The sequence below is a fragment of the Macrotis lagotis genome, chromosome X (genome assembly GCF_037893015.1).
Source record: "Macrotis lagotis isolate mMagLag1 chromosome X, bilby.v1.9.chrom.fasta, whole genome shotgun sequence".
NCBI classification, from domain to species: domain Eukaryota; kingdom Metazoa; phylum Chordata; class Mammalia; order Peramelemorphia; family Peramelidae; genus Macrotis; species Macrotis lagotis.
This window is the reverse complement of record NC_133666.1, coordinates 94,766,152-94,780,434: the sequence shown is the minus strand read 5'-3', so window position 1 is coordinate 94,780,434 and position 14,283 is coordinate 94,766,152. Positions and strand designations below refer to the sequence as shown.

The window sequence follows — 14,283 nt, the reverse complement described above, 5'->3', positions numbered from 1 at the left end:
CTTGTTGCCATGCAGATAACAATAGCAGTGGTTCTTGGTGACACCAAGGTAACAGCAGTGGGATTTGGTGACAAGGTGACAACAATGGTGACAGTGGCACTTGGTGACAGCAACATGACAATAGCAGTGACAATGGCTTGTTGACATCAAGGTGACAATGGAGGGGGCACTTGAGCCAGAATGAAGGAATTCAATGATGCCCCGAAAAACTGCCTGATAGTGGAAATTTTCCCACAGATGGGATCATGGATAATGAAACAACCTTTGTCAAGAGATTTCAAGTAGCTAGACAGAAAAGGAGACTACTCTTCAACTTGGATTATCAATCAGACTCAGCAAGCTTTGGCTTTCTAAAGTCTCTTTTGAATGTTCAAATGGATTAAAGCTGATCTCTTTGACTAATAATTTTCTTCCATCCAAAGATGATTACTTCCATCCCTCAATATCTTTTATTTTAAAAAAAAATTATTTAAGGCAATGGTCACACAGCTAGGTAATTAGGTGTCTGAGGCCGGATTTGAACTCAGGTCCTCCTAAATAGAGGGCCAGTGCTCTATCCACTGCACCACCTAGTTGTCTTTGAGAGAAAACTTGCTCACTTCAACACCTAAAAATAGTATGTACAAAGATAATCAGAAGACCCAGATGATGGGGCAGCTAGGTGGAGCAGTGGATAAAGCACCGGCCCTGGAATCAGGAGTACCTGGGTTCAAATCTGGTCTCAGACACTTAATAATTACCTGGCTGTGTGGCCTTGGGCAAGCCACTTAACTCCATTTGCCTTGCAAAAACCTAAAAAAAAAAAAAAAAAACAAGACCTAGATGATGATGTTTACATCCATTGTTATGGAGGTTAAAGTAATATAATGTAATTTTCATATTCAACTTCATTTTTATTGTTTAGGCAGAAAAGATTTCCCTTACTGATTCTAATGGCTTCGAAGGCATTACTTGTTGACAGCCCATAAAGTTAAATGAAAACTGATGACATGGGATCCAATGAAAAGAAGGGCCAGAATGAAGGAATTCAACATGAGCCATCAAACACTTCCTGACATTGCTGGTTTCTGTAGAGATGTGATCATAGATAATGAAACAACTTTTGCCAATGGAACTGTCAAATAGCTAGATGAAAAAAATGAAGATATTCCAGGGCATTGCTTATCATGCAGACTCTGCAAGTTGGGCTATTTAAAGTCTCTCAAGGAGAGTGAATTAGTTTGAGTGAATAAGTATTTATTCTCATTGGTCATTTTCCATGGGTTACCATGCTATGTGGTCATGTGTCCAGTCTCTGTACACTGCAAAGTGAGCACTCTCTCCAGCATATCACATTCTCCCATTATTTAAATGCTTTGCCTTTTCTCAGCCTTGGCAAGTCTTTGGTTTAAAATTGATTTGATTTTTAATGGAAATAAAAGTGGTCTTTCAGAAACCAGTCCAAAATAAAAAAAAATAAGACCAGAGTCAAGTCACACTTGTGCTCTGACATCCACTGACTATGATGTCCTGGGAAAAATCCCTTGTGGGTCATAAATAGTTCCTTCATCTATAAAATAAAGGAGGTAGACTTGATCCCTAAAGCTGCTTCCAACTCTACCATCCTATGAAAAGATCAAAGGTTCAATGATCTATCCTGTTTTTTTAAGCTTTAAGAAATATTTTATTTTTCCAATTATATGCTTTGAAAGCTTTTCAACATTCACCCACATGCATTATATTCCCACTCCACTCCCCTCCCCTCCCCTCAGCAGCAATCTAGTGAATAATGTTCATGTACATTTGTGTTTAAAATGTTTACATATAAGGGAAAAGAAAGAAAACCAGGGGAATAGGAAGGGAAAATTTTAAAATGTGAATATAGTGTTCATTCAGATTTTGTAGTTTGCTCTTTTTTCTTTGGATGTGGATGGCCTTGTCCAGGTTTGCTCTAACACCAAAAGCTAAGAGGAGCTGCATCCATTAAAACTGATCAGCTCACAATGCTGCTGTTAATGTGTACAATGTTCTGTTATGCTCCCTTTGCTCAGTATCAGTTCCTGTAATTTCCATGCTTCTCTAGAGTCCAATCATTCATAGTTTCTTATAAAACAATAGTATTCCATAAGATTCATAAACCATAAACTAGTTCAGTCATTCTCCAATTGATAGACATCTACTCAATTTCCAATTCTTTGCCACTACAAAAAGAACCGCTATGAACATTTTTGAACATGGGGGACTTTCCCATTTTTAATAATTTCTTTTGGATATGTTTCTATTTGGGCATAATTCCTTATTACTCTCCAGAGTGGCTAGATCAGTTCACTAAATCAACCGTGCATTACTGGCCATTGGTACTTCTCCAACATTGTTGTTTTCCCTTTTTGACATCACCTCAGTAAATCAGAACTATCAGACAGTATTTCTATTATCATTTCTATCCAGGGTCATACTGGAGATAGCTTGTATCAGCTCAAAAGAACTGACTGTTAAATTTTCAATGTGAACATTTATACCTTGGAAATCAGCAAATGCTACACATCAAGATGATTTATTTTGCTGTTTGTCTACACTTAAGAAATGATGTTAATAATAAATTTAAAGGTGTATTATGCATACATTATTTTTCCCAGAAAGCTGGGGATACCTTTACTTTGTTAAGAATTCTTGCCCAGTGGGGTGGCTAGGTGGCACAGTGGATAAAGCACCAGCCCTGGAGTCAGGAGTACCTGGGTTCAAATCTAGTCTTAGACACTTAATAATTACCCAGTTGTGTGGCCTTGGGCAAGCCACTTAACCCCATTTGCCTTGCAAAAATCTAAAAAAAAAAAGAATTCTTGCCCAAACCATAGTTATTTTGGCATTTCCTTTCCTTCTATTTTAATTTTTGTTTAAGTTGTATGAGATGGGGATTGAATTACTCTTGTCAGTGGTCATTTTCTTCAGTGAAGAAAATCCACTTTGCTGCCAGTCAAATCAAAGCAAGGGCACTAATATCTAAAGAAATTTTAAACTCACAGTTTCCTCCAAGGCTGGACATCTGTGGGCTACTATTTGGTCATTTGTGCTCAGGGAAGGAAACAAAAGCAGAAAATATAGGCTCAAGCTTGTCTAAACATGTATGTGTGATGGCAGCCTTATGTTCACAATTCACCATTTTTTTCTGTTACTTAGATGGAAGTTCACCAGTTGTCCCTTCAAGGACAGAACAATTATTTACAGATAATTGAAGAGAGGGATTGAAAACACATGTTTAAAGATGTGATATCAGCAGCTAATCTTACTCATTGGTCAATAAGGGCCAGTGAATCCTTCTTGGCAATTACCAAAGTTGGTCATTAACAAAAGCTAGAATGCTCAATGACTGAGCCAGTGTAGTAGTCAGCTAGAGAAGGCAGGGCAGCTCTGTGGGCCTAAACAGTACATAAGAATGCAAAAAATGTTATATATGTTTACATGCAAAGGGGGAAAATCAATAAAGGGTCCAAGTAGAACGTTATCCTGAAATTGAGTTTGAACTCATCCACATGTGTTTTTTCCACATTTACATGGCTATCTTATGATCTGTTACTATCTTACTTTGTTTCCAGGCTAACCTTTCTCCCATTCATACCCCACAAAGCTACTGAAGAAACTTCTTATGTCTGGTTCTCTCTCTATCTCTCTCTATCTCTCTCTCTCTCTCTCCCTCTATATATATATATATATATATATATATATATCTTAGGGGTCCCCCTCCCCGCAAGGTAATGGAGTTAAGTGACTTGCCCGAGGTCTGAGGGTGGATTCCAGGGCAGGTGCTCTACCCACTATGCCACCTAGTTGCCCTGAAGAAACCTCTTAAAACACAGATCTTACCATTGGAGTCCCCGCTTAAAAAAAATCGGTTGCTCTCTATTGTCTCTAAAATGATAAACAAGGAACCATTTACTAAGCACTCATGTGCAAAACACTGTGTTTTGGAAATACATACAGAAAAAGTACAACAGTCCCTGCTCTAAAATACCGAACTCAACAATATGAGATTTAAAGACTTTGTAAATTCAACTTCCTTCCCGCTTGCTGCACTCTACCTTCAGGTCAAGCCGGCCCCTTCACCTTCCTCACACTTTCCTTCTTCTGCCATTTGCAGGCCTCTGTCCTCTCTGCCCTCCGGGGCCGGGAAGCATCCCCCACTTAAGGCTACATCTTGGAGTTCCTAGTCCCTCCAAGGTTCTGTTCAAGCCCCTGAGCTTCTATAACTTCGTTGATATTTTGCATAAATAAACACGAGTTCGTGTTGTTTCTCAGGATAAATTCCTCGAGAATCTTATTTCTCCCTCCGGGAGGAAGCTGCGCAGCCAGGGAGACACGGACAAGGCGCGGGGAAGGGGGCTTTCAGACACCCCGGGACCACAGAAGAGGAAAGCAGAAACAAGACGCGCCTGCGCACTTCAACCAGAGGCTTCCCTCTCGGGTCGCGACCGCGCTTCCTAAACACCGATTGGACCTGACTCCTCAACAAACAAACCTGCTATTGGTGAAGTCCCTCTCCTCTCCTTACGCTCGCTTCTCATTGGACCCTAAGGATTCACGAAGGCCGACCCATCTGGCCACGCCCCCCTCGGTCGCGGCTCCCGAGCCCGCCCGTCGGGTCGCGGGGGTGCGAGGCTTCCGCCCCTTCCCCAGCTCCTCCTCGCCTTTGGGAGCGGCGTTCGCGCGGAGGGCGACTTGTGCGTTTGTCGGGGAGCCGCGGCAGCTCGCGTTCGCGCCTGTGCGGGTGTGGCGTGTGTGAGCACGCGGGTGCGCGTGCAGGGCCCGCCCCGGGCTGCCCGGGATGCTCTGCTTCTGCCGCTGGTGCTCATCATGGAGACCAAGCGAGTGGAGATTCCCGGCAGCGTCCTGGACGATCTCTGCAGGTACCCGAGGCCCGGCGCCCCTGCACCCCGGCGCCGCTGCACCCCGGCGCCCCTGCACCCCGGCGCCCCTGCACCCCGGCGCCCCTGCACCCCGGCGCCCCTGCACCCCGGCGCCGCGCCTCCCGCAGGCCCCCCGGCCTCCGGCCTCCGGCCTCCCCAGCCCCTTGGCGTCGTTCTGTTCCCCGGCTTCCCCTGGGAACCCCCAGACCCCCCAGTCCTCTCTGCCTAATGGTCTTTTCTTCCCGTTATCGGCTTTTCCTCCTGCCCACATTCTCTCGTCCTTTTTCAAATACCCCCCCACACACTTCTTTCCCGGAAGACCCCGCTTTTTTAAAAAAATTGCATTGATTTACCTAGTTTGAGATTCGTTTCTTATATGTTTGTGCTTCCACTTTATTCATATTCCTAGCAATCACATGTCATTGTAAGTTCCCCTTCTTTGACATTTTTAAATCACCTTTCGCATAGAATTTTCTCCTTTCTCCACCCTATTTTTCTGCCCTCGATTTTCTGTGATCAGATAAGGAAATTTCAGAATAATGAATATGGAAGGAGTGAATTTGTGAGTAATGGTTAAGGTCAAAGGTAATGGCTATATGCCGATGGCGTGTTAAGCGTGGTTTAAAAATTTGGATTAATTTGTAGGTGATGAAAATAAGATTAAGGGAAGGATTAGATAATTTAAAATTGCACTGAGCAGTTGATTAGGATATATTTACACGAACTCTAGCTATTAAATATTGTTTTAGAAATTAAATAACGATAGCTAACAATTTTATAGCACTTAATATATACAAGGCACTGTGCTAAGCATTTTGCATTTATTATCTTATTAAATCCTCAGCAATTCTGGGAGATAAGATGCTGTTTTCAGATGAGAAAACTGAGGCAAACTGAAATTCAATGACTTGCCTAGAGTGACAAATCTATTAAGCATCTGAGACCAGATTTGAACTCAGATTTCCCTGATTCCAAGTCTGGTGCTAAATCCATTCTGTTACCTAGCTGCCTAAATCGTTTAATCTTTCTAAATTCAAATCTGGCATCAGATCCTTACTAGCAGTGTGGTCCTGTACTTAAACCTTATTGACCTGGCGGAGAAAATGGCAAACCACTCCAGTATGTCAAGAAAACTTCAAATGGGGTCCTGAAGAGTCGAACCTGACTGAGCAGGCTCACCAACCACCATAAAACTGAATAAAAAATGAAAGTATGCAGGTGAATATTTCAAGACTAGTTAGGGCTTTTAAAAAAGTCTCAAATTCAATATAATGTTAACATAATTAATGTAGCTGCAGGGCCAAAATATCTTTACATTGTATTAACGGTGGTGTTAAATTAATTGTAAAAGATGATTGCCTTTATTTATGAGATTCAGCACTTCTCTGTTTAGCCCAGTCAAAAAGTTGACAACTTCTATTGGATTTGATTGTAAGCAAATTAGCCATGCTGCTGGGGGATTAAAATTACTAAACCCTGAACTGATTTCACCAGTTCTCCTTTGATAGGAGACAATGCAAGACAGAAACTCTTGAAGTGCTGGGAAGAATGAGGATTTTTCTTCCCTTCCTGCTCTCCTAACCATCAATATTAGGCCTCTAGCTTTGAAGTAGAACTACTAGACAATAGGAAACATTGAATCCAAGGAGAGGAAAGGAATACAGGCTGTAGAGAACCAGTAAAACAAAGTCTTCTGAGGGATGAAGCAGCTTAAGGGAGCTAATCCCCCAGTAAAAGAGAATTCTGCCTTGGAGAGAACCAGACTTTAGGAATTCAGCAGAAGAACTTGACCTGCAAAGATGCTAAAAAGTCTATTTTTCTCATAGGGTAAAAACAAAGCCATTTATTCTTGTAGCTCTGTTGGACCTCTTTATGCCTCTATTTGTTCATTTATAAAAATGAAAGATTTTTACTTGATGGGCCTATCCTGCACATAAATTCTATGGATCAGTGATCTGAGGTCTTTTTGTTTTGTTTTGTTTTTTTGCAAGACAATGGGATTAAGTGATTTGCCCCAGGTCACACAGCTAGGTAATTATTAAATGTTTGAGGCCACATTTGAACTCAGGTCCTCCTGACTCCTGGGCTGCTGCTCTATGGACTATGCCACCTAGCTGCTATTGTCTTTTTTTTTTTAACTGACATTTTATTTCTTTTATGTCTGTGGCTGCCTAAGCTTGAAATCTTTAAAACTTGAAGAGAATCTAGTTGTTTGTTGTTCAATCATGTCTTACACTGTTGTTACCCTGGGATCCATATCACAACAGTATTGTCCTTGGGGCTTTCCTGGCAAAGACACTGGAGTGGTTTGCCGTTTTCTTCTCCAGTTGATTAAGGCCACTTACTTCTTCACAACTTGAGATTTGAAAAAAATGATTAAATTGAAAAGGAAGCAGAATATATATGTTTGTGTCTTGATTAGATTTTAAATCAGCTGGGGCGGCTAGGTGGCACAGTGGATAAAGCACCGGCCCTGGAGTCAGGAGGACCTGGGTTCAAATCCGGTCTCAGACACTTAATCTTTACCTAGCTGTGTGGCCTTGGGCAAGCCACTTAACCCCGTTTGCCTTGCAAAAACCTAAACAACAACAAAAACAAAAAATATTTTAAATCTGCTGGATTACATTTCTAAATTGCTAAATTAAAATTTTTAATTTCAGACTTTGGTTGTACATATCCCATTTCAAAATATTTTAACTACCAAAATATTGTTTGTGATATATTTTAAAATGAAATCAAATATGTAATTGGTTGCATTTTGTAGCAATTCAGTCTATATAACTAATTCAGGCTAGATGTTCCTTGTACTGCCATTATCTTTGGAGTTTTTTAGCTTTTATTTTGTTTTATTATGGGTACTGTCATACTTAAGTTTTTTTTAAGAATGGTCATTTTCTTGATCGAGGGGGGAAATTGGGATAGGGTTTGGTTAAAAAGTTTTGAATAAGCTTAAGATTTTGGTCTGGGAAGCTGGAACAATGGCTAGGAAAGAATGGTTGAACTCATGTTTTACAAATAAATGTGAAATACCCTCTATTAAAAAAAAAACCGGTTAAGTTAGGTGGCACAGTGGATAGAGCCGCAGCCCTGGAGTCAGGAGTACCTTGGTTCAAATCTAGCCTCAGACACTTAATAATACTTAGCTGTGTGGCCTTGGGCAAGCCACTTAACCCCATTGCCTTACAGAAACCAAAAAATCTAAATAAATAAATAAATAAATGAATTTTTAAAAACCAGTGTGTTCTGAGTTTGACAGTTCATGATTTCTTCTATTTTTGTATCCCTACAAAGAAGGATATGTTTAAAACTCATCTTACCCCAAACAGAATTTGTTATGTATCTCCTCAAACTGACTCCGCTTGCATAATTCCTTATTATTGTTGAGGGTACCACTATGATTCTTGTCACTCAGGTTTCCCTTTCATTTTTTTTTTTGCAAGGCAATGGGGTTAAATGGCTTGCCCAAGGCCACACAGCTAGGTAATTATTAAGTGTCTGAGATAGGATTTGAACTCAGGTACTCCTGACTCCAAGGCCCATGCTCTATCCACTGCGCCACTTAGCTACCCCTTCCCCTTTAATTTTTTTTTAAGGTTTTTGCAAGGCAAACGGGGTTAAGTGGCTTGCCCAAGGCCACACAGCTAGGTAATTATTAAGTGTCTGAGACCGGATTTGAACCCAGATACTCCTGACTCCAGGGCGGGTGCTTTATCCACTGTGCCACCTAGCCGCCCCCCCCCTTTTCATTTTTGACTCCATTCTTTGGCCTCACATATTTAAGTTACCAAATTTTATTAATTTATCCACATCCCCTTCTTAAATATTCTTTTCTGTACATTCCTGGCTAACATCTTTGTTCATTTTCATCTTCACCTATAACTCATTTATAGAACTCATCGATAAGCTTTCAAATAATTTTTTTTAAGGATTTTGCAAAGCATATGTGGTTAAATTTCTTTCCTTTCTAAACTTAACCTTTTATTAAGTTTCTGTGTATTTTATATTTGACACCTAAATTGTTTGTGACTGGGCAAATCATTAAACCTCTCAATATTGATATGCATTGGTAGAGGAAGTTTCCTCACATATAGAAAGACAAAAAAGTAAAATAGTTACTGTCCTATCCATTCTAAAGAATATGTGTGTATACAGGGCAGGATTGTTTCACTTTTGACATGTTCAGTTTATTTTTCAATTGTGTCCTGCTTTTCATGGTCCCATTTGGACCTCTTGGTAAAGGTACTAGAGTGTTTGCTATTTCCTTCTTCAACTCATTTTACAGAAGAGGAAACTGAGACAATCAGGGTTTAAGTGACTTGGCAAGGATTACACAGCTAGTAAGTGTCTGAGGCCAATTTGAAATCAAGGAGATGAATCTTCCTGATTCCAGGCCTGACAGTTAATAAATACTTGCTTACTTGATACCAGTCCTCTACTCAAAATTGGCCATGGCATTGATCTGAATACTTTGGCTCTAAATGTTTTTAATGCTTATTAATTGAAAAAGTTAATAAGAAAACAAGAAAAAATATTAGCAGCAATCAAAATTGAATGCTAAAAATTTGGTTTTTCTTTAAGTTGTGGCAAGTGTGTATCTTGTTCTTTTGATTTTGTTTCCTTGATTCCACATTTAAGTCTTCCTAATTTTCTCTGAATTCTTATCTCTCCTTTATCCCTATACTACAGGGCTGGCCAAAATGTGGCCTGGGGTGGGAACTATGGCAGAGCTGTTACTAAAATGACAAATCAAGATAAATTGTCAATTGCTTTAATAAAAACTTTTAAAAGTAAGATTGGACAGCCCTGATATGGCAATCATATGTCATAAGTTCAGCCATTTCTCACATACTGGACCTTTAATTCACTTCTAGTCTTTGTTTTTTGTTTATTTTGCTGCCATAAAAATGTACTAGTATAAATATTTATATATAGTTTCCTTCCCCCTTGCTTGAGGTATATGCATAGTAGGGATTCCATGATTCAGAGGCTATGAATAATTTAGTCACTAAAAAAAATCAATTCCTGTCTCCATCAACAACATAGCAATGTGCTTGTTTTCTGATTTTGAAGAGCCTAGCTTTTACCACCTTTGTCAGTTTTCTAGATTTGAGATGATGAAACCTTAGAGTTTATACCACTTATTAATACATTAGTAAGAGTGCTTGCTTAATAATTTCTTTCAATATTGTTTATTGGTCAAGTCACACATTATTTATATTTGTAGAAGGTTCTGCATTTAATTTTATGACATTATTTCTTTTTGTGGATTCTTGGAAATATGGTTGTGCAGGTGGAACTTAGCGGTAAGTACTATTTATTGTAATAGTGTTTGGACTATTTTAGAATCAAAAATTATTTTGTATTTTTCTACCAGTATTTATTTCTGTAATAATTTCTGATTGTTTAATTTTAAAAAAATTAGCTGTTACCTTTCTATCTGAATTTGTGTATCATGGTGAAATGATTCGGTAAATGCAGCACATTGTTTTTCTGATTACTTTCTGATTTCATGAGGAGTATGTTATAAATGACTCAGAATAATAAAACTTAGCCTCGAGCGATTGTAAGGCTTTTTATTAATTAGCATCCCAGCAGGAACAGGCAATTTCCCCAGTGGAAAAAAGCCCCAAATTGTGACAATGTCTAGTTTTATGTACAATTTCATATACCATTATATACAATTTTTCCTCCCTCCAAGCTACGCTTTGGTATGAATTGTCAGGGTACAGTCTACTCAAAATGCCCTCTTCATAATACTCTTAAACATGCTTTCTCCCCCCTGTACATAGGATGCTTGTTATACTGAAGACTCTCAATCATCACAGGGAGTGTTTGAGTTAATATGCATGAACCTAATTACTCCAGCACATTTGTGTAAGGTCAGGGTTCCTAGGTCAACCCAGACAAGTTGGAGCAGTGTTCAGTCTAATCTCAAGTCTGGCATCTTTAGGTCAGTTTGGAAGACCTCTTCCAGTTCAGTGAATGGTCCAGATCAATTCCTTCACCCCCCCTTTAGTCATTTTCCCACATTCCTCTGCCTTTCAACCTAATCAGTAGCCATAGACTATTGTAATGTATATCTTTAACTCACAGCCTCCTCTTACATAGACCTTGTGGAAACCAAACACTCAGGGATTTCTCACAAGTAGAACTTTCTTTTATGATTAAAGAGTGCTTCTATGCCAGTTAAACTTCTTTGGTTAACACTTTCATTTCTGTGCCTTATCAGTTCCATTTCTAGGCTGTTGATTGCATGTTTTAACTTTATTATTGTTTCTGAATGTAATTTTTGCCTTGTTTTTGTGCTTTTGGCAGCCGATTTATTTTGCATATTCCCAGTGAGGAAAGAGACAATGCTATCCGAGTATGTTTTCAGATTGAACTTGCCCATTGGTTTTACTTGGATTTCTACATGCAGAACACACCAGGATTACCTCAGTGTGGGATAAGAGACTTTGCTAAAGCTGATATCCTTTTTTGTTAGTATAATTATCATTTTTTATTCTTGTGAGTAAAATGTCATTATACCAAAAAGTTTTCTTTCTTATCTTGTCTTTGAGGGGTATAGCCCACTCAAAACATATTTATAAGAGAAGAGAAAAAATTGAATCTTCAAACGTGTATTGTAAACTAGTCTTAAAGGTTTTTTAGAAAATTTTATGAATCTTGAAATTAACTTTTTTTCTTTTCTTAGAACAGTTAAAGTTTACCTTTGCCTGTTTTTACTGTTGCCTTACCATGGCATTCCCTGTTTCAGTGAAATCACAGGTTCATTCCATATTTATATTCCTTTTATTTCTGTTTAGATTTAATCAGATTGACATGTTTAGTCAGACCATCAGAAACACTTTTTCTCATAAAATTTATAATAGTAATAGTAATAATAGTAATCAAGCTATAGTATATTATTAATTGCCAAAATGTTTTCTAAGAATTCAGATAAGAAAATTTTTCTTTAAGTTGTGGTGATTTTAAGAACATGAGAGACTCTTAAGAGACTTAAGGAATAATAACAATTAGTTTAGTAGAATGAAGAAAGGACATTTCAGAAGGAATTTTTTTTTTTAGGTTTTTGCATGGCAAATGGGGTTAAATGGCTTGCCCAAGGCCACACAGCTAGGTAATTATTAAGTATTATCAAGGTAATTATTAAGTATTTATCCACTGCACCACCTAGCTGCCCCTCCAGAAGGAATTCTTGAGCAAAAGGTTAGAGGGACAGGATATGAACTACCTATTTGGAGGCAAAGTGGAATATAGTATGGAATATGAAGCTGGAAAGGTAGATTGAAATCTGATTGCAGATGTTTCTGGATACTAAGCTAAAGAGTTTGAACTCTATTTGCTATGGAATAGAAAGGGAGTCATTTAAAGTTTTTGACTGGAGAATGAAATAATCAGCCGAGCATTTATTAAGCACCTATTACTTACCAGGCACTGTGTTCAGCACTGGAAATACAAATACAAAGATTTTAAGGGCAATCATTGTTTCAGAAATGTTCTTCTGTTGGCAGTATGTAGGTTAGATTGGAGCAGGTTTCTACCTGTAAGAGTTATTATCAATTGTTATTAACCCTCATTCTCTTTTATAGTTATAGCCCCACAAAAGTACTGGGCCACATAATGGCTCTGAAGCAGTTTTTCTCATGAGGTTGCTCTTTATTTAAAAATTTTGGGGGTGAATGATAGATACCTTCTGAACTTTCTCCCTTAACTGGTTAACATTCTTTAATCTTAGTTAACAAAAAAGAGCAAAGTATCAACTCTGAACAATCATATTTGACTAGAATTTTGTTGCTTCACAATTTGACATTGTTTACATTGTTGCACTCATGGGTATTATTCTTTTGGCCCATTATTTTTTATCCTATTACTTGATATAAATGTAGACATGACTTTCTAGTTATTTATCTTCTGTAATATTCCACTATCAGTATTTTGCAAAGTCTTAAGGCATTTTGTGGGTGGTCTATTACTATTAACTTTTCTTTGGGGGGAGACTGTGTGTTTGTGTGTGTGTGTGTGTGTGTGTGTGTGTGTGTGTGTGTGATGGATTTGAGAGAGATTATAAAGAAAAAATTAGATTTTTTTTAAAGGGAAGGCAAGAGAGGATTCAAATATCTATAAATTTTACATTTAGAACTAGACTTTAGAATTCATTTAAGATTGAGTGGGTGGAGCGACAAGGTGGCACTGTGGATAGAGCATAGGCCCTGGAGTCAGGAGGACCTGAGTTCAAATTCGGTCTCAGACACTTATGAACTACTTAGCTGTGTGACCTTGGATGAGTCACTTATCCCCATTGCCTTACAAGAAAAAAAAAGGATTGAGTGGGAGAAAATTTTGCTACCCTTAGGAAACAGAAAAATCCAGTAGAACTTGTTGGAAAGGGGAAGAGATAAGTTGTAGAAATGTTGGGTTTTGAGATCAGCAAAAATACAAGTGGAATCAGGTAGTTAGAAGTGATGGAAGTTTTCCTTGGAAGAAAAGTAAAGACTGGAAATACAACTTTGGAAATTAGCTAACTAAAAATTATAGTTAAAGTCATGGGAAAGGATAAAATCTCTTGAGAGAAGGTGCTTAGAGATTTGGTTGACTAAAAAGCTTGCAAAGAGTTAGGGAGAGATGTTATAATTCATGTATAAATCTCTTTAATAATGCTTAAAAACTCAAATGTACCCATTTCTTTTGGGAATGAGAGGTTAATGTAAGTTAATATTTGGAATTCATGTAATATTCTGTATACTTTATAGTTGGATTTTACCATTTACACACAAAGTATTTTCACATATATCCTTTAATCCTCATAATGATCGCATGAAAGAAGCAGCATTTAATTCCATCTTCTATATATGAAGGTTGATGATGTATTTTGCCCAAAGAAACACATTAAGTGTGTTAGAGCTAGTGTTATCTGATTCCTAGTTAGAATCACTTTTTCCTCCAACTATGAAATTTCATGGAATAATTCTGTCATATTATGAATTAGAATTGAAATTAAGAAAAATATTTCTTTTGTGGTAATTGTCTCTCTTAGTTATTGTCCTGCAAAGGATTATGGTTTTCATTAAATTAAGTGTATGAATCGTCATTCTGTTCAGTTTTCTTTTTAAATATTAGTATTTAAAATCCATTTTGACATTAACATATTAAAAATCAGTAATATTTCTTGTCAGCATGGCAGAACTATTTGGGCTATTTTAGAATTTGTGAAAAATTTGGAATGGATTAGACTCAACTTTTGCAAACTTAAAAAAAACATTGCTAAGCCATTAATGGTTATTAAGCTTTATACTTTTATATACAGATCATTTTCTATTGCTTTTCAGTGTTTTGATTGCTAAATGTATGAAGGCATGCTGTGTTGCCCAAATAGTTCATATATTAATCATTAAGTATTAAT

The 14,283-nt window shown here is 37.9% G+C and overlaps 1 protein-coding gene across 3 annotated transcripts in view; it reads left to right on the top strand.

Moving 5' to 3' along the window:
* Positions 1–4,650: 4,650 nt before the first annotated feature.
* The window catches only part of DCP2 (decapping mRNA 2), an 87,189-nt gene continuing 77,556 nt past the window's right edge, over positions 4,651–14,283 (top strand). The window contains exons 1-2 of one of the 3 annotated variants that reach the window (XM_074202761.1): positions 4,651–4,880; positions 11,196–11,347. In XM_074202761.1, coding sequence (XP_074058862.1) covers positions 4,828–4,880; positions 11,196–11,347 — 205 coding nt within the window. In that variant the 5' untranslated portion in view covers positions 4,651–4,827. The remainder of the gene's footprint in view (positions 4,881–11,195; positions 11,348–14,283) is intronic. The other 2 variants (XM_074202763.1, XM_074202762.1) reach the window with 2 other exon arrangements.